At 60.4% G+C, this 23,237-nt stretch overlaps 1 protein-coding gene across 8 annotated transcripts in view; it reads right to left on the bottom strand.

The window, feature by feature from the left end:
- The window catches only part of LOC101557906 (contactin-4), a 584,043-nt gene that overhangs the window by 37,248 nt on the left and 523,558 nt on the right, over positions 1 to 23,237 (bottom strand). For all 8 annotated transcript variants that reach the window (XM_055136085.1, XM_055136079.1, XM_055136080.1 and 5 more), the window contains one exon: positions 7,098 to 7,225. In XM_055136085.1, coding sequence (XP_054992060.1) covers positions 7,098 to 7,225 — 128 coding nt within the window. The remainder of the gene's footprint in view (positions 1 to 7,097; positions 7,226 to 23,237) is intronic.

The raw sequence follows: 23,237 nt of genomic DNA, 5'->3' as shown, positions 1-23,237 counted from the left end.
CTCAGGCACAGGAAACAAAGGCGAGGAGGAAGGTGAGCGCCTGCCGGGCATGAATTATTCCCACACATCTCTCCCGGCTCAGGGCTTCAGAGAGACCAAACGGCCGGTTTCAGAGCCGGGAACCAAATGTCGGCATCCCTCATGGGGCCGGCTCTGAGCTACAAGGAGATGCACCTCACACACACACACACACACACACATTGACACATACACACCAATGCACAAAACACATGCACACATACATACAAGCACATGCACACACATATGCATGCATATGTGTGCACATGCTGTGCATGCACACATGAACACGAACACATGCTCTGCATGCACATGTGAGCACAAACACATGCACAAATATATGCACACACATGCACGTGTACACACACATACACACATGTGCACAGACACACACACACATGTGCATGCACAGACACATGCTCACAAATGCATAAAATGCATGCACACATATGCATGTGTATGTGTGCACATGCTGTGCCTGCACACGTGTGCACGTGTACACACACACACACACACACACACACACACACACAGACGCACACACGCTCTGCTCCCGGGAGCCTCCACGTGGTGGCCTCCCGTCCCCCAGGCCCTCCCCTGGGAGCAGGAGACAAATGTTTCATTGGTACTCGCCTTCTTATTTGTTACACAATTTGCCACTTAATCCCCACTTCCGCCCTGGAAGTTCTGGAAAGCAAAGGGCCCCAGAGCAGGCGCCGGCGGAGGTGCTCATTAAACACGCCCTGCCTGTGCAGAGGGGCTCGGCCTGACCCGCTGCCCCTGGGGGGCCCAGCAGCTCCGGGCGAGATGCAGGTGACGGATGAAGCCTCAAAAGAGATGCACGCAGAGATGGATTCTTATTTATGTATTTGAGAAATATATAACTTTAATAACGCTGGGGATGGATCCACCAGCGGGAGCAGAGGTAAGTCAGAGATCTATGCTTTTTAATATCAACTTCCTCTCGAGGAAGGATTTCCTCCCATTAATAGCTAAATCATCCTGAAACAAAACAGCAGAAATGAGACAATTAGCGCGGCCGGTGACAGGCGTGAAGGATGGGGCGCGGGCAGCCCCACGCCAGCCAGATGGATATCTTCAATATCCCTCCCGTTATCTGCCGCTGGTGATGAGCCCAATTAAACAGAGTCAGCGAGGCACAGGCTCTCGGAGTTGCCGGAAAGGAAATTAATTACGTTCCCCTCATTTAATGAAGCCAAAGAGTTGCTTCCCGGGCCTGGTTGGCTGGGCTTGTTGATTCTGATTGGTAAGCACTCATTAGGAAATAAGGCATTGATTTCCCGCTAACGTCAAGTGTCCCCCCGAAGAGCCTGAACATCGCAGGAGTGAGGTGGGGTCTGCGGGCGGCGGAACCCGGGGCCCTGCATGGGCTGAGGGGGCCGTGTGACGTTCTGCGGGGGGAGCTGAGGTCTCCTCCCTAACTGAGATACTAGACACGCGAGGCCCTCAGGAATGTCTTACCTGGGGCCAAGCCCCCACTCAGGAATTGTCTTTGAAATGTTTCCCATGGGCCTGCACCCTGGCCCTGTTCCTATGAATATGTGCAGAGTCTGTCTGCTACGCCGCATGATACACACAAACGCTTCAGGTTAGCCCTGCCCAGGGAGGGGTGCTCAGGGCTGGCATTCAGGGGGTCCCAGTTCCAGTCCCAGCTTTAGTCAGACAAAAGAAACCCGCCAGGCGCTCCAGAGCCTTCTCTCTAAGCCTTGGGCCACACAGTGGCAGCCGCAGGAGCTGAAGGGGGGCCCGCCCAGCCTCGCCCCTGCACTGGCTCCCGGCCCCAGCTAAGGTCTCTCTACAGTGTCGCCCAGCTCCCCTTCACTGCAAATAAATGGGCGCGTGTTCGGAGGTCACAGGACAGTCCTAGAGCTACACACGTGCCTGGGTGGAGTCTCGGCGCATGACCAGATGGACGATCTGGAGTGTGCTATTCCGGCCCTGCCTGGGCACGGCGGTTCTTCATGACGTTTTTAACGGATGCCTCGTGTGTCCACGAAAACTGTCAGCACCCCCGTGTGTCTACACTGCGTATCTCAGACCCGTGTGTGTCTACACTGAATCTCAGCACCCCTGTGTGTCTACACTGCGTATCTCAGCCCCTCTGCATGTATCTACACTGAATCTCAGCACCCCCGTGTGTCTACACTGCGTGTCTCAGTCCCTCTGCATGTGTCTACACTGCATCTCAGCACCCCCGTGTGTCTACACTGCGTATCTCAGCCCCTCTGCATGTGTCTACACTGCATCTCAGCACCCCTGTGTGTCTACACTGCGTATCTCAGACCCCTGTGTTTGTCTTCACTGAATCTCAGCACCCCTCTGTGTCTATACTGCGTATCTCAGTCCCTCTGCATGTGTCTACACTGAATCTCAGCACCCCTGTGTGTCTACACTGCGTATCTCAGCCCCTCTGCATGTGTCTACACTGAATCTCAGCACCCCTGTGTGTCTACCTATGTATCTCAGACCCCTGTGTGTGTCTACACTGAATCTCAGCACCCCGTGTGTCTACACTGCATCTCAGCATTACTGTATGTCCACATTGTGTGTCTCAGTCCCCGCCCCTGCCGTGTGTGTCTACACTGTGTGTCTCAGTACGTCTGTGTGTCTACACTGCGTGTCTCAGTGTGTCTACACTGTGTGTCTCAGCACCGTCCTGGGTGTTCTGTGTCCCTCTCTGCATGGTGATGTGCAGGGGTGGGCGTCTACACTGCACTTCTCACTCTGAGTGGCTTATAGAGACCCCGTCCGGATCCCCTCCACACACCTCCGTCAGTGAGGGAATCCCAACCTGGCAAGTCTCTCCTGGGCTCCCAGGGCGGGGCTGAGTGTGGGCACCTGCCCCCCTGCATTGGCTTCTCTTGTCAGCCTGGGGGACTGGGGAGAGGACCCACAGCTGCTAAATGGAGCCCTGGGCCCTCACAGGCCACCCTGCCCCATCCCTAGCCCTGAGCGAGTTGCTAAAGTCCCCATGTGGCCCCACAGCACCGGCTGGGCACAGGGTTCCCGTCCCCCGACCCTCCCCTGCGTCCCCATTCTCTGGGGACCTGCCACTGGGCCTGGATTCCCGGCCTCACACAGGGTGTCAACCCCCACCTCTGGGCCTACCCCCATCTGCAAATTCCAGATCCTTCACCCACCTGCTCTTACAGACCAGACGCCTGCCCCCATCCCCAGGAATGCAAACCTGGTTTTCCAGGGAAGGAAGGAAGGAGGAAGGGAGGGAGGGAGAGAAGGGAGGAAGGGAGGGAGGAGGGAAGAAGAAGGGAGGAAGGGAGAGAGAGAGGGATGGAGGGAAGGAAGCAAGGAGGAGAGAGAGGGAGAAAAGAAAGAAAAAGATAAGGGAGAAAAGAAAGCAGGAAGAAAGGAAGGAAGGAAGGAAGGAAGGAAGGAAGGAAGGAAGGAAGGAAGGAAGGAAGGAAGGAAGGAAGGAAGGAAGGAAAGAAGGATGTAGGGAGGGAGAGAAGGAAGGGAGGAGAGAAGGGAGGAAGGGAGGGAGAGAGGGAGGAAGAAGAGAGGAAGGGAGAGAGGGAGAAAGAGGGAGGCAGGGAGGGAAGGAAGGAAGCAGGGAAGGAGAGAGGGAGGAAGAAGGGAGGAAGGGAGAGAGATGGAGGGAGGGAAGGAAGGAAGCAAAGAGGGAGAGAGAGAAAAAGAAAAAGATAAAGGGAAGAAAGAAAGCAGGAAGAAAGGAAGGAAGGAAAGAAGGAAGGAAGGAAGGAAGGAAGGGAGGAAGGAAGGAAGGAAGGAAGGAAGGAAGGAAGGAAGGAAGGAAGGAAGGAAGGAAGGAAGGAAGGGAGAAGGAAAAAGACAGAGAAAGAAGGAAGGAAGAGATTCCCCGCGAGAAACCTGCAGGCACAGACGCTCTCCGGGCCATGCCTGGGGGTCACTGTTCCCCTCCCTGGACGCCGAGAGACTTTCCACCTCAGACCGGGAGTCACTGTCAGCGTCACTGTCAGCGTCACGGACGCGCGGGGCAGCAGGGAGCCGGCTGTGCCTGTGCCTGAGGCTCTGCCCGGGCTGGGGGCGGGAGCCAGGAGGGGCGGTCCTGGGCTGCGGACCCTCTGCAGGGAACAGGGCGGGAAGCGGGTTCCCAGGCGGGCGGTCGTGAGACCCCACGGTGTGTCGCTTCCCTGCACTGGGCCGTGAGATGTGGGGGGACGCTTCCTCCACGTCCACGTCTCCAAGGCCCGGGCGCACGGACAGCACGGCCTCAAAATCCAGCCGGAGGAAGCCTCTGGCGCCATCCCCGCCCTCCCCGGAGGCCCGGCTCCCCACACGGACGCCGGCCACGGCCACACAGACCAGGGAGCGGCCAGGGCCGTGACACAGACCGCGCCTCTGGAAACGCAGACCCGTGGAGCGAGGGGTGGTCGGGGGGAAGCTGAACCCCCGGGGCCTCTCCAGGCGTCCAGTCACCCCAGCTCCCACTCGGGCCACGTCTTCTCGCCAGCCCAGAAGCTTCACACGTTTTCCCGAAGGACCCGCCGAGTTTCAGGGGGTGCCGACGCCTCGAGGGGCCGCGCGGACGCGGGTCGGAGTGAACCCGGGAGGAAGCGCCGGGGCAGCTGCCGGCGTTAGCACGGGCCGTTCCAACACCTCAGGGGACAGAGTCACCCCAAGACCCTCAGGTCACAGCCCCGAACACGAGCAAATGAGGCGAGACCCCGGGACCCTGCTGGCCGGGCTCCCTGGCGGGGCCCTGACCTGCCTCTCCGTGACCCGGAGGCGTGTGGCAGGGGCTCTGCCCCCCCCGCCCCCCCAGGAGCCAGAGTCGAGGGTGTCCTGGAAACGACCTGCTGCTCCTGGGTCACACCCAAGACTCCCGGAGCCTCGGGTCTGGGTTTTGGTCGCCTTAGTGGTGCTCAGGGCCGGTGCCTGGCTCTGTCCTGCAGTGCTCAGGGTGCTGGGCGTCAAACCTACATGGGGCCAGTGTCCCCGCGCCGTGCCAGCCTGCTGCGCCCGCCCCTGGCTCTGCGGCCACCCGCTTTCAGCCGCTCTCTGCCCGGCTTCCCCAGTCACCTTCCTGCTCCTTCCGGCCAGCGCCTGGTTTCCGGGACAAAACAGCCACTGATTCCCTAAGGGCCAGGGGACACGCCAACCACTGAGGGAGGGTCTTCTCCATCAGGGACCCTGTGAGGCAAAGCGCCCCCGCCACAGGGCGGCACCTGCCTGGGGCCCCGAGCTAGCCACTGGGCCGCCCAGTTGTAAGGGCCACACTGACGCCAGGATGGCCGCAGAAAGGAGAAAGATCAGCTGGGCCTCGGGTTCAGGTCCTGGGACTGAAACAGTCTCGGTTTCGGCAATGAAACAATGTAACTGGCCAACCTGAACCCACCTGGGAACTTCCTGGGCCCGATAAACGCTCAGTCAGTCACTGTGCCTCAGTTATTACCCCCGGAAATGTTAACCTAAGGAACGGGCAGCTTATGTAACCATAAACTGTTACTGTTACCGGAAACTATTGTTTGACTGTTGCCATAGCTCTCGCTTAACTTGGAAACTCTGACCCTGCAGAACTGCTTGTGACTTGGAGTCGGGATCCTTGTCAAGACTCCACTGTGTCGGAGGAGACTCGGACCCCAGCTCGAGCTAGCGATAAAGTCCCTTTGCCTTTGCATTATCGCGTGTGGACTGGGTCTCTCCACAACTGGGGGTCTGAAACTCGGGCACAACACTCAGTGCCCACGGCCGTTGTTCCTCCAACAAGAAATCACGCGCCTCGGGTCCCTGCTCTGCCCGGGCCACCTGGACGTCCGTGGGCAGGCCACTCGCTCCCCTTTGCCCGCTGACTCAGCCCTGCAGCTGAGAAAGGTCCGAGACCTGCAGTGACTCCTCTCCCTCGTGGGGGCAGCGGAGTGAGCCCAGGCAGCTGTCTGCGCCCTGGTCCAGCAGGCTGACCGCTCGGCCCACGGCCCAGCAGGCGGGCCGCCTCTTGGATGTTCCATTTTTGATCTGCGGACCAGGGTGGAGATTCCCCGGCTCCAACCTGCTGGTGCTCAGGGGTCCCTCCTGGCCCTTCACTCAGGAGTTACTGCTGGCGGTGCTCGGGGGACCACGTGGGATGCCGGGGGTTGAACCTGTGTGACCGCGTGCAAGGCCAACGCCCTCCCCGCTGCACTGTGGCCCCAGCCCCCAGCTCTGTCCTGAGGGCGTCTGAGCCTCTGGGAGTCAGACCCAAGGCAGAAACTCTTGGCGCCTAGATTTTTGCCCAAAAGTTATTTTTCTCACAGTGGGAGCTACATGCGCCCAGCATGAAATCATATGATACGACCCACCTGCCCCTCTGCCCGACCAGTAGGAAACCGTGTGAAAACTCTCCCTGGGGCCCCGGGAGGCCCCGGATGAGGCCGAGTCCCGGCATTTCCGCCTTGCCTGCGTCTCACGCCTCTGAGAAAGCCTTTAGCTGGGTCGCTGCCAAGACCCCGCCACCGCCGGCTTCCAAGATTCAGCCAAGGAGCGGACGGAGCTTCTCCCTGTCACCATCTTCCCCACGCCCCCTACCCCGCGCTGCCCAGGCGCCCCCGTGCCCCGTGCCGGGGCTCCTTAAGCTGCAAGAACGGCAAAGTATTGGCTGTGGACCCAGGAACCGTGTCTCCTGAGTGCCAGGGCGGCTCGGACCCTCTGTGGGGTAATAATCCCGCTCCCGAGCTAGACTCACTCTCGGTTCTCTTACAAATCACCTGTGTCATTGTTTAAGCAACGCGCGCCAAAAATAGTGCCGGAGTCGTGGGTTTTTTTAATCTGCGAGCGCAGTGTTCTCGGACATGAATTCCAAATCTAGAGGGACTTGAAAGAAATTTAATTAAAGGACTGGAGATAACGTTAGTTATAATACTCTAATGGGCACAATGGCTGTAATTCTCAGCCTTGTACTGGGCGATGCTGGAGCGAGATAGCCTCCCAGTCCTATTCATCAGCAGCCCTGCTCCAAGGGTCCTTAATCATCTCATTGGCTGTGATGAATTAATTTAGCAACACGGTGATGGACGCACCCCCGGCTGGCGAGCGGAGGAGGGGGCCCCCCGCGGAGGGCTCGGGTGGGGGGGGTCAGCTGTTACCTTTGACCACCAAGTTCCCAGTACTGCTGGCACTGCCGAACTGGTTGGTGGCGACACAGGTGTAGCTGCCGGCGTCCGCCTTGGTCACGTTCCTGATCCTGAGGCTCCCGTCTTCAGAAAGGGTCACTCTGAAACCAAAGCGAATGGGCCCAAAGTGGTCAGTTGGCCTCACACAAGTAAGCGCGGCTATTTCTGTCCCTGCCGTCTTTCCAGGCGTAAGGACGGCCAGCCTGGTCTCTCGGAAGCGTGTCGACGCTCACAACCCCCCCGTGTGACCGGGGCGGCTGGCCCCCTGTCAGCAAAGGGGGGACCCTGGGGACGAGGAGGTGGGCTGGGTGGGTGAACCCTGCCCTTCCCGGCGCTGCCGCCCAACCCGCAAAGCCAGGGTGGGCAAGGGGGCCTGCCAGCACGGAAATCACTGAAACGGCTCCTGGCGGGCCACTTCAAGCACTTTTGTTGCGAGCGTTTGCTTCCCCGGGAGAGCCGGAGCACTCCTGCTCCTGGAACGCGGCCGCCACACACTTCCCGTGGGGTAGGGAGACTGTGCCTAGGAATGGCTGGAGATTCCCCGCCTGCAGTGGCCCTGCACCCGCAGTCGGGGCCTGTTCCTGCGGTCAGCTGCCTCTGCTGGCCCAGGAGGAGGAGACTCCCCAAGCGCGACTGGGCTTGTGCATTCAAGGCCAGGCTGCCCCTCCCATGAGCCTTTGCGCCTGCCCCACCCCCAACCCTGGGTGGCCGCCGGCCTGCCCTGTCCTCTCCCGGGGCTGAGCTTCTGCCCCCGCCCAGACCGTCTCTACAGCAACTCCGCTTGGTGGGAACACCACCGGCTGCTGGATCTCTCCCCGACCCCGCACGCACAGGAACGCCTTTTATTCTACTTTTCTTGTAGTTGAGGTGACACGGTGCAACTGTGTGACTGCTTAAGGTGCTGGGGTAGCCGGCCGCCTCCCCTGGACACCACGCTCTGCCCCGGACTCTGCCGTGGTCCTGCGTGACTTCAGTCGGCCGCATTCCAGCCCCTGAGCTTGGAATCTCCAGGCTTGGCATCATTCACACTGCCCGCTCCCCGGCCTGGTGTCCACCACAGTCGGCGGGCTCGCTGCCCGTCTCCCTCTGCCCCGGGCACTGCACACGTGCTCCTCCTGCGGGGCCTCCTGCCCTCTGACCTCGGGCCCACTGGCCACCTGCACCTTGAACCCCGGCCCCCGGCCCACTGGCCCTCTGCAGTGCAGGCTGGGGCACTGCCCAGCTCTGTCCCTGGGTCCCCCTGGCTGGACCTCAGGAGGCAGCTGCCCTCGGGTTCTCAGGGGACAGGAGAAGCGAGTCAGCTGTGGCCCGCTGAGAGGAAGGCGCTTCCGAGCCCGCCTGGGCTCAGAGGTGACACCTCCCCCCAGGCGGGGCCGGAGCCGACGGACAGCACAGTACTGAGTATTTCTAGGTGTTATTTGTTTCTTAGTTTGCTCTGTAGCTCCTCAGTCCAGCCCATGGTGAATTTTCTGTTCTTTTTGTTTGTTTTTTTTTTCTTTTTTTTTGGGTCACACCCAACGATGCTCAGGGGTCACTCCTGGCTCTGCACTCAGGAATCAGTCCTGGCGGTGCTTGGGGGACCATATGGGATGCTGGGGATCGAACCCGGGTCAGCCGCGTGCAAGGCGAACGTCCTACCCGCTGTGCTATCGCTCCAGCCCCTTGTTTGGGTTTTAAATACGGTTCCTGGTTTGCAGAGGCCTGAGTGACAGAAGTCTTGGGGGTCTGGCAAGTCTCCAGCTTTATGACTTGGGGCTCTGGGGACGTGCATCTCAGTGACCCCAGCCCAGCCCATGTCCCCCTGCCCCCCACCCCTCACCCCCACCCTGGGCCCGTCAGTTCTGGTCCTTAGAGTCGGAGCACTGGCTGCCCTTGGGTTATTAGAAAGCGGCCAACGGGGACTGTGGGGAATTCTCCTCTTTCATCTCTAGTGACCCCGGCCTGCGGTCCTCTGGTGACCGTTGCCCGGTGCTCAGGCCGGACCCCTGACTGACCTGCAGCCACAGCTGCCCAGGCCTCGTGGCGCACCACCACCTCACAAGGGGGGTCAGAGCAAATGAATTAAAGATGTAGATCACTGCTCGGCTCAGCACGGCCCTGGGGCTGGTTCAGACTCCCAGGGGAGCACAGGGCAGCAAGGACGGAAAACGAGGGGGCCAAGACTTCACCCCCGGCTCTGGGGGGGCACCCGGCGGTGGGGCTGGGGTCCTCTGGAGTCATGAGGGGGCCTGAGTCGATCCCTCCCCAGGCCCTGGGAGGGGCCGCTGGAGCCGACCTTGTCTCCCATGAAGCAGAGCCGGCGGACGCCCCAGAACGCTGAGCTTGCCTTCCGGACCGGGGGTGCCGACGCTGCAGTTCCCCACCTGCCGGCGAGGGTCACCCAGCCCGTCACCTGCGGCCTCCCTGAGGCTCTGCCGGGCAGCCTCTCAGCCCGCAGCCATAGGGAGACGCCCCCACGCAGACCCCTTTAAGGGCCCGGGAATCACCGCCGCTCCTGCCAGGCGGGGGGACAGAGCCCTGCCCGCCTCACCACCAGGCACCCCAGGGTGCCCAGGCCCGCCGTCCCCTGGGATGGAGTGCTGTCCCACCACACACGCTCAGTCCTCCCCGAGGGAACGGCTCCCGCCTCCTTGGAGACGGTGAGTCCAGATCACGGTTGGAAAGAGAGGCCTGGCGGGAGGGAGAGATTGACTACTACAGGGAGTTCAGTGCTCCCGCAGGCTCACGTCACGGGACTCTCACGCATGGCCCACGCGGGTACTGCATCAGTGACCTCACGCATGGCCCACTCGGGTACTGAATCAGTGACCTCACGCATGGCCCACACAGGTACTGTATGAAGACCTTCCCACATAGCTGACATAGGAACTGCATGAAGACCTTCCCACACAGCTGACACAGGAACTGCATGAGGAGCCTTACCCATGGCCCACTTCAGTGCTGTAGGAAGACCCCTACACACCCCCCTGCACCCATCACTCATTCTTCAGATGTGTTGGGAGAAACCAGTCCCGGCTGGGAGATCTCACCAGTTGCCTGCTCCTACACACACACATACACACACACACACACACACACACACACACACACACACAGTGGACAAATGGGGCTTCTCTGGGTGAGTTGGGGGGGCTCAGACTAGCCTGGGGCATGTACTAGTACAGGGGCGACATTGGTGAGACACTTGAGTCTGCGCCATGAAGGGTTTGTTTGGGTTGAATCCGCCGACTTTAATAACCCCCCGAAGGAATTTCATCTGATTTTAGGTTCAGTGTGTGTGTGTGTGGGGGGGTTCTGGGCAGCTCAGGGGGCTCGCCGCGCAGGTGTGTCTGTGAATGCAGGCTGGAGTGGAGGGCGGAGGGCGGGGCTGGGGCCCCCCAAGCAGACACCTGCAATCACGGGGGGCTGGACAGAGCCAACAGGGAGGAAGACACACTCAGAGCTCGGAAACCGCCTTATCCTGCCCTCGTGCACTGGTGTCCCTGGTTCTGGAACCTTCCGAGTTCTTCCGAGGGGGCTGCCCATGCACCCCCTTTGTCTGCAGCCTCTAGGCACCTCCAGGGTGTCCGGGGAAGAGCGGGTTCTGAGCCCCGTGACCTGGGGACCACCCGCCAGTGGGGTCTCCCCTTCCTCCTCTGCTGGCTTCTCTGGAGCACCCCTACTCTCTCCGATTTTAACCGGAATTTGCTGGATCTTCATGTTCACTTTCGAAAGATACCCGCAGAGTCACCACCTGGACAGGGACAGCGGGTCTCCTGATTCATGGAAGGCAGCGTCCCAGTGCTCCGGGAGAGTCGGTGGGGGATACTGCAAGACGGCTCAGCTCCAAGGGATGCTTGGGACAGCAGATTCGCGTGCAGGTGGTGGCGAGGCCCCGCGTGGGGACTCACAGGTCGCCCCAGGGCTGTCCTGCAGCTGGTGCTGTCCTGCCCCGGCTCAGGGACTGCTGACGATGCCCACGTCCTGCCAACAGGGGCCTTTGCCATCACGTGCCCCTGTTATAAGCTTCGGGCTGATGACACCACCGATGAGCCCGGGAATGTCTCGGGACGTGCAGATGCGGGTCCGCCCCGCCCCGGCCCTGAGCTCTGGTCCCCACGGGAGCTTAACTCGGCAGCCCTCACTCTCCCAGCTCTCGAAGCTCTCTTAAACGCGGTCGGGGCGGGATGGGGTGACAGCGGAGGGCTGAAGGCACTTCATGCACATGGGTGACCCGCTTGGTCCCGACACTGCACAGGGACCACCGAGCCCCACCCGGGGTGATCCGTGAGCAAGAGCCACGGGTAAGCGCTGAGCACTGTCAGGTGTGACTCCTCCTCCCACCCCCCCAAAGAAACCCCGGCCTAAACAAACGGAACAGAGCTCCCTCAAGTGACCAGAAGCTGCCAACTCCTGGGGCACCCGGACAGAGGGGTCAATTTGTTTTTTTTTTATTTTCTTGTTTTTTGGGTCACACCCGGCGATGCTCAGGGGTTACTCCAGGCTCGCACTCAGGAATTACTCCTGGCGGTGCTCAGGGGACCATATGGGATGCTGGGAACCAAACCCAGGTTGGCCGAGTGCAAGGCAAATGCCCTACCACTGTGCTATTGCTCCAGCCCCTGAAGGGGTCAATTTAAATTTTTTTTTTTTTGCTTTTTGGGTCACACCCGGCGATGCACAGGGGTTACTCCTGGCTCTGCACTCAGGAATTACTACTGGTGGTGCTCAGGGGACCATATGGGATGCTGGGAATCGAACTTGGGTCGGCCGCGTGCAAGGCAAACGCCCTCCCCGCTGTGCTATCACTCCAGCCCCTGGAGGGGTCAATTTTAATTATTATTTGTGACCACGGAATGGAGGATGGGATTCTCTCCTCAGGCAGGGAGGGCTTTGCAGTGTTATTTTTTTTTCACATGGTGAACAAGTAACACTAAGAGCACCACGTCTGGGAAAAAGAAGACTGTCTTGTCTGCTGTGAAATCTGTGTTTGCAGGGTCTTCTGTTTCTTTAGTACAAGACGGAGGGTCCCTTTCTCCTGGGGAACAAGGGCCTGAGTTAATTCCAGCGTAATTCTGCAGGACGTTGAAGATGAATGTGGAGCCGGCAAGTTCTAGCCTATTTTATTTTCTGTACCTCTCTGTGCTTTTATCAAAGCATCATAATAAGTAATATTACTTTTATCACAAGAAAGAAAAAGTTATTATTAAGCTACAGGGCACCCGAGTGATTTTGTGGAGCAATGTTTAGGACTCTGCTTGGCAAAAAATACTTTCTTAACCAAGAGCAGCTGTTTTCAGAAGTAATTGGAAAAAAAGAAGAATGGGCTAGAAATGGACCCCAGACCACGAGGACAGCTCTGAATACTGAGAGGAAGATGTGCCGGGGGCAGGGGGGGGGGCGCGGGGGGGGGCGAGGGCCATGGAAGGTTCTGGAGCGCAGAGCTCGGCGGGGTGCATCTGATCACGTTTGACCTGCACGACAATCCCGGGAGATTCTCCCTTGAGAGCAATGAAGGCCAGAGGAATGAAGAACGAGTCCTGGGCCCAGGGGGTGGGCGAGGGGCACAGCGCCCTCCCCTGCGGGGTTCAGGGCCCTGCCCTCACCTGCAGCCCCGCCTCCACGTCACCCCGGGAGCGAGGGTCGGGCACCGGGGTGGCAGGTGCATCCCGACGAAGACCTTGTCCCCTCTCTGACTCTCTCCGACAGGCGTCTGTGACACGGGGAGCCCAGCTCGCAGGCTGGGAGAAGGCAGAGCGCTGAGCGGCCTGTCACCATCAGAGGGAGCCCCCTGGGGGCCACCGACCCCCGGGACACGGCGCTCCTGCTTTGGGCACGCGCACTCCAGGCTTTCTGGGCCATGGAGGCCGTTTGCTGTCCCCCCCGGAGTGACATCATACGGGGTGCCAGGGACAGAACACGGGTCAGCCTCCCGCTGGCCTGTATCTCCATCCCGACTTTGCCATTTTGTTTTTCCTGCCATCAAGGGCCACCAGGAGGTCACCTGCCACAGCTGGGCAAAGCTCCAAGTGCTCCCAGTCTCAGCCACGTGTACGAGCTCCAAGTGGGGTGACCCCGCTGGGCACCCTGGCACGGTGTGGCCCTGCTGTGTGTGCATGTACGAGCTCCCACGTGGGGTGGCCTCTTGTGCGTGTGTGTGCACTCACATGGTGTGGCCCTGTTATGTGCATGTATCAGCTCCCACGTGGCACGGCCCTACTGCATGCATGTGTGGACTGTCACAGGGTGTGGCCCTGCTGTGCCCGGGCGTGGACTCTCACGTGGCATGGCCTTGTTGTGTGCATATATGAGCTCCCAAAGTGGTGTGGCTGTTGTGTGTATATGTGTGTGAGCTCCCACCTGTGGCGTGCCCCTGTTGGGTGTTGTGGGCTCCCACGTGCATGGACGTTGCGTGTGTGTGTGTATGTGTGTGTGTGTGTGTGTGAGCCCCCACCTGGCGTGGCCCTGTTGCGTGCATGTATGAGCTCCCAAAGTGGTGTGGCTATTGTGTGTGTGTGGGGGGTTCCCCTGTGGCATGGATGTTGTGTGGTGTGTGTGTGTGTGTGAGCCCCCACCTGGCGTGGCCCTGTTGTGTGCATGTATGAGCCCTCATGTGATGTGGCCATGTTGTGTGTGTGTGTGTAATCCCACGTGCCGTGGCTCTCTGGCACAGCCTCTTGACCCCCGTGGCTTCCCCACTGCCGCTCCTCAGGGGCCGAATAACAACACTTGTGTTGCAGAGGGGGTTTGAAAGGGTGAATGTGAAAACAGCCGTAAAACACTTCTAGCAGTGGTGCGGAGTAAGCACCTAATAAACGCTCTCTGCATTCATCACTTTTATGATAATTATTTTCAGCATCATTATCATAATTAATAGTTACAATATTTTCTTCAAACGGCTCAAAGCTTAAACTGAAAGTGAGTGAATAAAGGAAACTTTGTATGGCTGCACGCACAGGCCATAAATAGACGCTGACCATAAAAATAAATGCGGGAAAACTTCCTGAGGGAGGGAGGCGTCTCCTGCAGGCGCACAGCCGGCCGCCTCCGCCTCCAGGCAGCGGGCTGGGACCCGCTTCAGCATCGGCTACACCCACCCGGACTCCTCAATTAAAATCCCTTCAGTCTTGACGCCTCAGGGGTGCCGGGGACGCCACTCGCAGGGACCCTGACTTCCAAACCCCTCCGAGGGTGGGCGTCAGCCCTCCCGGGGGTCTCGGACACGGCCCCGCCCTCACCAAGGCCCCTTGCAGATCTGCTCCTGCAGACGTACAGTCTCACAGCCGCGAAGAGAAGCCACGGCCCGGACAACGGGCGACACCCAGGAAGCTCCCGTGACGGGCCAGCTCGGCCAGCTGTTTTCTAGAACACTCCACACCGTGCCGCAGGGCATGCGCTATGGCCTCTCCCCGGTGACGCCGGGACGCCCACACCTGATGGCAGGCGCCTCTTCTCCCAGCAAAGACTCTCGAGTGCCATCTGAGGAACATCTCCAGGGACCAGGGACGCTACTATCCCCTTCTCCCTCGACGGGCGCGAGGCTCTGTCTCTTCAGGGAACAGCCTTTGCTCTTCTCAGACAAACCATCTGAAGGGAGCTGTGAAGTCACTCTGGTAATGGGCCCCGGTAAATAATTCTCACGATGACAGAACATTTAGGGGAATGATGTATGGATTCTCTCCCATTTAATAGCCCAAATCTGCAAGGACCGTTCCCCAATTCCAAGGGGAAGCAGAAGATGGAAGAGAAAAGCTGTCAGGGATGGGGCAGGAAGCTCTAACAACCAGAGACATCAGGTGCAGGGCAGGGGACGGAAATTCAGATACGCCGGTGGGAAGGGGCGGGAGGCAGGCGGGAATGAGCGAGAACCTGACCTAGTTACAGCAAAGACAGGGATCGTCTCGCAAAACTTTTGTACTGTGTGTGCACAAAGGCTCTTCTGGAAAATTCTCCCCTATCAGCACACCCCACAGCTCTCAGAAAACCTGGTAAATGAGACTTTTTTTTTTTTTTTAAAAAAGATAAATGGTAAAGTCAAAAGATGTTGAAAGGACGTGGATCCTCCAGGGAACACAGATAACCAAAAAAAAAAAGAAGTCACATGTTATAACCGTTTTCAAGGACATCAGAGTAAAGAATTATCCAATGGCTAGCTCAAATTAGTAAAAAATTAGATTGCTAAACTTATTTTCACAAAGCAGCTTTCGTTGTTTTGTCAATATGTCCAGTATCTCAGGTCAAAGACAGGAGGACGGAGATTCACACATGTCTGTCTCGGGAGGAAAGGACCAGACAGGAGGCCAGTACAAGTTTCTTTTAAGTGAGTGTGAGTGGGGAGAGAGAGAAAGAGAGAGAAAAGGAAGGAAGAAAGAAAGAAGGAAAGGAAGGAAGGAAGGAAGGAAGGAAGGAAGGAAGGAAGGAAGGAAGGAAGGAAAAAGAAAGAAGGAGAGAAGAGAATTAGGTCCAACCAAGGACTGAGTATTCACACTATTTCCCGTGGTGCACGAGGAAACCGATGCTACCAGCGGATGTGTTGTTTTGAACGAGGTGACCTGAATAAGAAGTGCTGCAGCGCTGTTGGCCTTGGAGTGGGGCATCAGCGGAGGGAAATGAAATTGAAAAGAACGCGGAGCACTGGGGGGTCTGTATAATTAATCAGCAATCCAACAAAGTATGCCATAAATTAGGGCTACAATTACACTGCTGTGCCTCGGAAATAGGAGACTGGACTTTTTATAGCAGCCTCCGGGGGATTCTCAATACCCGCCTAGCCCCGCGTCACTGCACGCAGGAGCGTGGTCGGGAGAAGTCCCGCGTTCCTCCCGCTATTTACGACCGCACCGGCACATGTTCACAGCATCCTAATAGTCCCCCTGCCATCCGGTAAGAAGTGTCCTGCCATTCCTGACCTTCCTGTTGAGACAGAAAACTTTCAAAGTCTTTCTCTCTCAAAAAGAAGGAAAGTCGGTTCTGTGGATGCTAAGGTTCGCCGCGAGCCACTTTCCTTTCGTGAAAAGAAACACGAAGCGTGAACTACAAGCCGCTCCCTGGTGGTTTCGGCTCCGCGTCTTTCTAGGACAATCCGGCCCAGTGTCCATGGCACCGGCCCCTTCCCTCCCGCTCTCCCCGTGTCCAGCCTGGAGGTGGCAGGTGTGGGGGACAGGAGGCTCGGCCACAGCACGCCCTGTCCCCAGGCAGGGCTGGCCACGCAGCCCTTGGACAAGACGGTCAGAGCCAGGAAGGTCCTGCAGGGCCCAGCAGGGCCAGGCCCCAGGGTGGCACGCGACACCGACCGCTCCGGGCAGAGACAAATAAATTCTCTGGCTTCTGGCAGCCACCACAGTCAGGGGTGTCTCAGCACTGCCCTCTGCATCCCGGGAGCACGAGGAGGGCCGAGCCACGAGCTCAGGAAAAGCAGAGGGTTCAAGAGGCTGGCAGTGCCAGCCCTCATACAAGCGATTGGCTCGGGCGGGTGTCAGTCACAAGACCCGGTCACCGGGATTGGCTCAGGCGGGTGGCAGTCACAGGGCCTGGGCACCGGGATTGGCTCGGGCGGGTGGCAGTCACAGGGCCTGGGCACCGGGATTGGCTCGGGCGGGTGGCAGTCACAGGGCCTGGGCACCGGGATTGGCTCTGGCGGTGCAAGCACCCTCCCCCAGGCCCCACTGCAGTGAAGCCTCCTGCAGAGTTTGCCGCAGGCGCTGGAAGGGGCTTTCCCCGGAGCCCCCGGCCCTGCTGTTCCTTCTCTGCGCCTCTGGTCACGCAAGAGCCCCCACGCCCAGTCTCGGCCTTTCCCCGAGCCCAGACGCCAGGGAGTGTCTTGCAGGGGTGAGGAGAAGGGGCCTGTCGCGGTGCTGACCCCAACCCCGAGAACCCCGACCTGCCCCCTGCCCAGGAGCCCTCTGAGATGCGGGTCTGTCCCCGCCACCGTGGGCTGGAGGGACACGGGCGGCCGCAGAATAAGGCAGGGCCGTGTCCACAGACGGCCCGGGCTGGGCCCCAGGAGGGGCCCCGGGTCCTGCGTGGGAGCACCCTCCACTCCCGTGGGTGGGAGCACTCTCCACTCCCGTGGGGGGAGCACCCTCCACTCCAGTGGGTGGGAGCACTCTCCACTCCCGTGGGTGGGAGCACCCTCCACTCCCGTGGGGGGGAGCACCCTCCACTCCCGTGGGGGGAGCACTCTCCACTGCTGTGGGGGCGGGGTGCGCCCACCACACGCCCTTTTCTCCGAGCCTGGGGAGGGACGGGGGAAGGGAGGTCGGGAGACCCCGTCTGTCCTTCCGCGGTTCAGGGGGCAGCCAAGGGGCCCCTGTGCGGTGGCGGCGTGAGGGCCCGGGCCCGACCTGCACGGGTCCGAGGGCAATGTCCCCTCTGCCCCACGAGGGATGTTCCAGAGCGGAACCCTCGTGCTTGGCGGTTCCGGTCCCGCAGAGAATCCGGGCAGAGGCGGGGGAGCGAGTCTGAGCTGCCGGCCCGGGCCAGGCCGGCGGGGAGGCCTCGGGCCCCAGGGTGCGCCGGGCTGACTCGGACTCCCCCTCTACCCCCGCTGGGGCTGCTGCTTAGCGCGTTTTCCAGGACGGAGGGAACAAACTCACACTGTAATCAGCTTCCAGGGAGCTCGGAGTGGTTTCTCGTGAGAAGCGTGTGCGTGCCCAGAGCGCCCGCCCCGCTGCTGACACGCCGCTTTTGGAGCCGCGCTCGAGACCAGCGCAGAACCTGCACATGCAACCTCAGCATATTCGCCCCAGCTGCGGCCGGGGCAGAGCCCAGAGGCAAGGCCGGTCGGAGCAGGCCGGCTTCCCGCGGCCCACTCGGCTGGCCCGGCCTCAGGCAGAGCGGAGACCCCCGCCCCCCCCCACCCCGCCCTGGCTTCCCGGAGCCCCGGCCACACCACGGGGGCTTCTTTCTGCAGTAGGTACCGGGGCCCCCCGAGCCGGGAGCTTGTGCCAGTGCCAGGGCTGGCGGGGTCCCCCGCTCACTCACTGAGCAAGGGGGTCCCTGTCCTCCCCCAAGCCTGGGGCGGCCCTGAGTGTCTCCTGGCTTGGGAGGGCCGGGCCGGAGCCCAGCGGGCAGAGCCCAGCGCTCCGAGTCTCCGCCAGAGGAAAAACGCTTTGGCTCATCTGTCAATGCAGAGAAGACAAAATGCCTTTTGTTTTGAGCAGCTGAAATGAAATTTAAAATACTGGTTGTTTGAAAGACAGCCACTCAATAAACACGTCCGACTGGAGCTTACACGCGCTGTCAGCGGCGAGAACAAAAGTGTTAACGGGAAAGCTGAAATTCCCAAACAATAAACAGCCAGAATTGGAAAACAAAACATCCTATTAGCTGGCTTCATTTCCTTCCTGTTCTCCCTCCACTTGCCCCGTCTCCCGTGCTGGGTTACTGGGCAGTAAAGAGGGGACAGCCCCGAGCTGCCACAGTAGTTTAGCTCCAGTAAAAACCGCGGTCTGATGCCACCACCAGGAAGGAACGGACATGCAGCCCCGGGTCACGTGGGGCAGGGCCCGAGGAGGGGGCTGAGGGCTGGGGGGCCGGCAGAGCCCCACGGAGGGGCAGCGACTCGGCCGGGCACGCCTCCGAGGTCTGCGTGCCGGGCTGGGGTGACCTGACTGAAGGTGTGAGGCCCGGGACAGAGAACCCAGCGGCGTGGGGTGGAGCACAGGCCGGGAGCAGGAGGGGCGGGGACGGCGGGGGTCACACAGGTCCGGAGGCCAAGGCCGAGTCATGAAGCAACGTACTGAGATGTTATTTCAGGGCCGACTGGAAGCCAGTCACGGGGGGAAGCTAAAACCGCTCATGATGGGCGTCATCGGGACGAGCCTGGGGCTCCCTGTGTCTCGGGAGGGGGCACGGGTGGGGGGAGGAAGCCCCCACACACTTCGGGCAGGGGGACACCATGGAGCGTGAGTGACAGGCCAGGCCCCTCCCTGGAGCTGGGAGCTGGGCCTGCAGCCTCGAGGGCTCGGGCTGAGGGGGTGGGAGATGCTCAGCCCGGGTGCGAGCCCCTCATGCTCGTCCCCATCCCGCCCCCTCTGCACCTGGGCTCGCCTCTGAACAACGCCCACGTCTCCCGGCAAGGACGTGTGTCCCATGGCGGGGACACGCACGGCGTCCCAGCCCTCCTCTGTGCCGGGGACGGGGTCACTGCAGCCACACTGGCCACTGTGCCCAGGCCAGCCCCCTCCCCCTCCCAGAAACCTGTGACTTCGCATTTCCTCGTTTCTTCTCTCCGAGGAGACCGGCCGCTGAGCTAGCGACAGTTATTACAGTTATTCCTGCTAATTGCCACCCAGCAGCGCCTGACGCACGTAGCCCGAGAACAAAGGAGAGGGTGAGGCGGAGGGCAGGCGGCTGTGTGCAGAGTGCGGAGCCGGTTCCAGGAGAGGAGGGCCGGCTCCTCACGCGCCCCGGGCGCCGGCTTCAGCTCCGCGACAGGCACAGCGTGCGGCTGAACGTTCCAGAAAGTGAAGGCTCCCCGGGGAGCCCGTGCCCCCGCCGACGGGCACTCTCCTCAGGAAGGAGCCGGACGAGGCCCGGCGGGGTCCACCCACCAGGCTTTCAAGGTGTCACGCGTCAGGCGTCCCCAGCTTCACCTGTCATCAGTGGCAGAGGGGCGGCTTCTGATTCCCGGTGCCCGCGCCCAGCTCTCAGGGCCTCGCAGGGAGGGGAGGGAGTGAAGGGGGCGAGACTCGGGCGGGAGACACACGGGCAGATCCGCTCCCTCTGCTGAGGGGTCTCGAGTGGCCAGAGCGGGTGGGGCTGGGGGGCCGTGCAGGGCTGGGGCGGGGGAGGCGGGTGGGAAGTGGCTCCCGGAAGACCCTGCCCCACTGTCCTGTGTGTGTGCCGGGGGCAGCGGGGGATATTGCCCGGCCCCCGGGCCAGGCTGGGCCTCGTGGGCCTCCTCAGGTCAGTCTCACCCTGACGGCCGCACACCCTGCGCCACTGCCCGGCATTCGCAGGGCCCGCCGGGGAGCCGGGGCGTCCGTGGGCGTCTATGGGCATCCGTGGGGGTGCACCCTCGTCCTGTCGGGGCTGGGAGCCGCCAACAGCTGGCAGCGGCTGCGGGCCGGGAGCTGAGCTCCGTGGGCTGGTCGGGCTGCAGCTGGAGTGGACCCCGGGGAGAGCCGCCCCTCGAGGAGGACTTCCAGGCCCCGATGGGCACAGCGAGGGTTTCTCCTCTGCCCGGGCGCATCCACAGAAGCCGAGAGCCGGCCGGCCCAGCAGGACGCCCTTCGGAACCCGCCTCCCCGGCTACACGGCAGGAACCGGCCCACGTCGGGCACCTGCTGGGGCGATGGGTCTCTGACCACGGGGCATGGCTGCACTCCACACGGGCCGCCTCCCCGGGCTCCTCTGCGGCTTTACACAGCGTGTGCGCATGTGTGTGTACGCGTGTGTGTAGGTGTGTGTACATGCGTGTGCATGTGTGTGCATGTGTGCCTGTGTGTGGGTGTTTGTGTGAGTCTGTATATGCGTGTGTGTGTATTAATGAATGTGTGTGCATGAATGTGTGTACATGTGTGCATGAATGTGTGCATGTGTGTACATGTTTGTGTGTGCATGTGTGCATGCATGTATGTGTGTGTGCACTAGCGTGTGCGTATATGTGTGTGTGTGTACCTGTGCCTGTGTGTGCGTGTGTGCGACTGTGTGTGTGTGCATTTGTATGTGTGCGCAGTGTATGGCACAGGGGCAGGGGATGCCTCGGGACCACCCTCTCTGGCCTCCGAGCTGGCCCCCGCTGCAGATATTCTGGGGAGTTTTCTCCAACCAATTTCCACTAGGGAGGTCGCCTTTGACGACCTCCACAGGTTCAAAAAAGAAATATTTAAAATTCAGAACTCATGCCCGAGAAGGTGACAGACACAAAGAGGATTCTGCTGAAAATGAAGTTCTTCATTTCATTTTGGAATATTTCCCTCTAAAGATATCAGGAGGCAGATTTTCAAAGGACTTTGAAGCTGGAGCTGCCGTGTTTCATGCCTCTGTGATTGAGTCCGGGAAATATGACCACAGCCTTGGCAGCTGAATTTGAAATGCTGACTTGAAATATTTTCATTGAAGTTGTACCAAAGTTAAATAGAACTAGAAAGTTATTTCAGCTGCTTTTTAACATTTTCTTACATATTTCCTCTCGGCTGACAGCAAACTCAAAGGCAGTGCGACAAAGTATGAATAGGTGCTAAGTCTTTGGGGGAAGAGGGTATCTGGATGTTTGTCACTCATGTGCCGCGTGGCTCTGGCAGGACGAGGGGTCCCACTTAAAGGGCCCGGGAAGCTGTTCCCGCAAGGCTCCCGGCAGCCACAGCTCAGAGGCTTCCCGCCTGCAGTGCCCGCACCCTCCTCAGGAACAAACCAAAACACCCCTATGAAGGCCCCGGAAATGGACTATCTTTAAGCACTGCCACTGTCACTGTCACTGTCATCCCGTTGCTCATCAACTTGCTTGAGTGGGCACCAGTAATGTCTCCATTGTGAGACTTGTTACTGTTTTTGGCATATGGAACACGCCACGGGGAGCTTGCCAGGCTCTGCCGTGCGGGCGGGATACTCTCGGTAGCTTGCCGGGCTCTCCGAGAGGGGCGGAGGAAACAGACAGAAAGTGGCTCAGTCAAACCTGAGGCCCCCTCGCCCTTCTGGAGGGCCCCGGCACTGCCCAGGCCAGCGACACTGATTCACAGACAGGTGGGAAGGTCGAGCCGCCCCTGAGCCGCCCCTGACGAGCCCAGGCCGGCCCCCAGAGCTGTGCTTACGGCAGGCAGGACCCTCGGGAGAGACCCACCATCCCGTGGGCCTGCGGCGTGCCGGGCCATCGCACCGGAACAGGATTTGGTGAAGATCACGTGAGGCTTTTCACAGCCGCGAGGGGCAGCAGGAGCCGTGCTCTGGAAACGTGAGCTGGCTCTGGGGGCGAAGCCCACTCCCCAGCACCCCAGGGGGCTCCAAAGGGTCCGGTCAGTGTCCTGGGACGGGGCCTGCTGCCCGCCTGCATTCGGCTCAGAGCCGGCCAAGAGCCGTGGCGTCCCCCCGCCTGACCTCGCCACTGGCGTGTCCACAGGGCCGAGGACGCTGGCCGGCTCCCCTCACCTAGGCAGTCCCTGTCCAGCTCAGACTGGACGGAACACGCCCCCAGCTCCACCGACCGGAGAATTTCACGGTGCCCAGAGCCGAGGGCGGGGAGGGTCATGTGACCAGATCCAAGTCTCTGAGCTGCGGTGAGGCTCCTTCTGGAACTTTCTCGGATGATTCTCCCTTGTTCCCGCTGGCGAAGAAAGGCACACGGCTGAGGGTCTCAGGCCCGGAGGGGGTTTGGGACCCCGTGGAGTCTGAGAATGACACACCACGGCCAGGGGTCCGGGCCTCGCCCTGTGCCCCCGGCGGGAGGAGGCTGGCCTCCCCCACCTGCTGGCGCGGGCGCCATGCTAATAAATCAGATTTCAGCGCAGGTTCTCCTGGAGTCCCGGGACCAGCCTCTCTCGCAGGCTGGTTCCGCGTCTAATCGTGCTCATTATGTGTGACTTTTAAAGTTCAACTCTGAGCTTTTGGTGCGCACCTGGCTGTCTCCTCTGCCGACTATTTTTAAATGGTCCATTTAGCTTTGGAATGTTCTGGAAGGCTTTCCCTGGCAGATTTGCCTTCCTGATTAGTTCTGCTTTTGCCAATATTACAATGAGCCTGTCCTGCTGGAGAGCGTCTCGACAGTATCTGCCAGAGGCCCCCCCCCACGTATTCCAGGGGCGGGGGGCCGCGGGGGCGTCTAGGCATGAACGTTCGCTTTAGAACCTATTTAATTCTCACTGCAGGAATTCTTAAGACGAGAGAGAAGGCGTCAGGAGCAGAAACTCTGGAATCTGCAGAGCTGCCTGGAGGCAGGCGCTCAGAAACAGGGGGGTGAGCACAGGGCGGGGGGCTCCGTCTGCACAGCTGCCACCCCCGCCGGGCCTGGGCCGCCTGGCTCTAGGAGGTGACCGGCACTCGGGGCTGGGGGCGCTGCCCCGCCTGTGCCTGGTTCTGATTCTGACACGGGCAGGAAGAGGCGAATGGACCCCGCAGGCGCTGTGATGCTGACGATGTTCTCGGAAGGTCCTGCGGGGGCTCTGGGGGCCGAGGGGGACGCAAGGGTCGGAGCCA

This window comes from Sorex araneus, chromosome 4 (assembly GCF_027595985.1).
Source record: "Sorex araneus isolate mSorAra2 chromosome 4, mSorAra2.pri, whole genome shotgun sequence".
NCBI lineage: Eukaryota > Metazoa > Chordata > Mammalia > Eulipotyphla > Soricidae > Sorex > Sorex araneus.
This window is presented reverse-complemented; position numbering and strand designations above follow the sequence as displayed.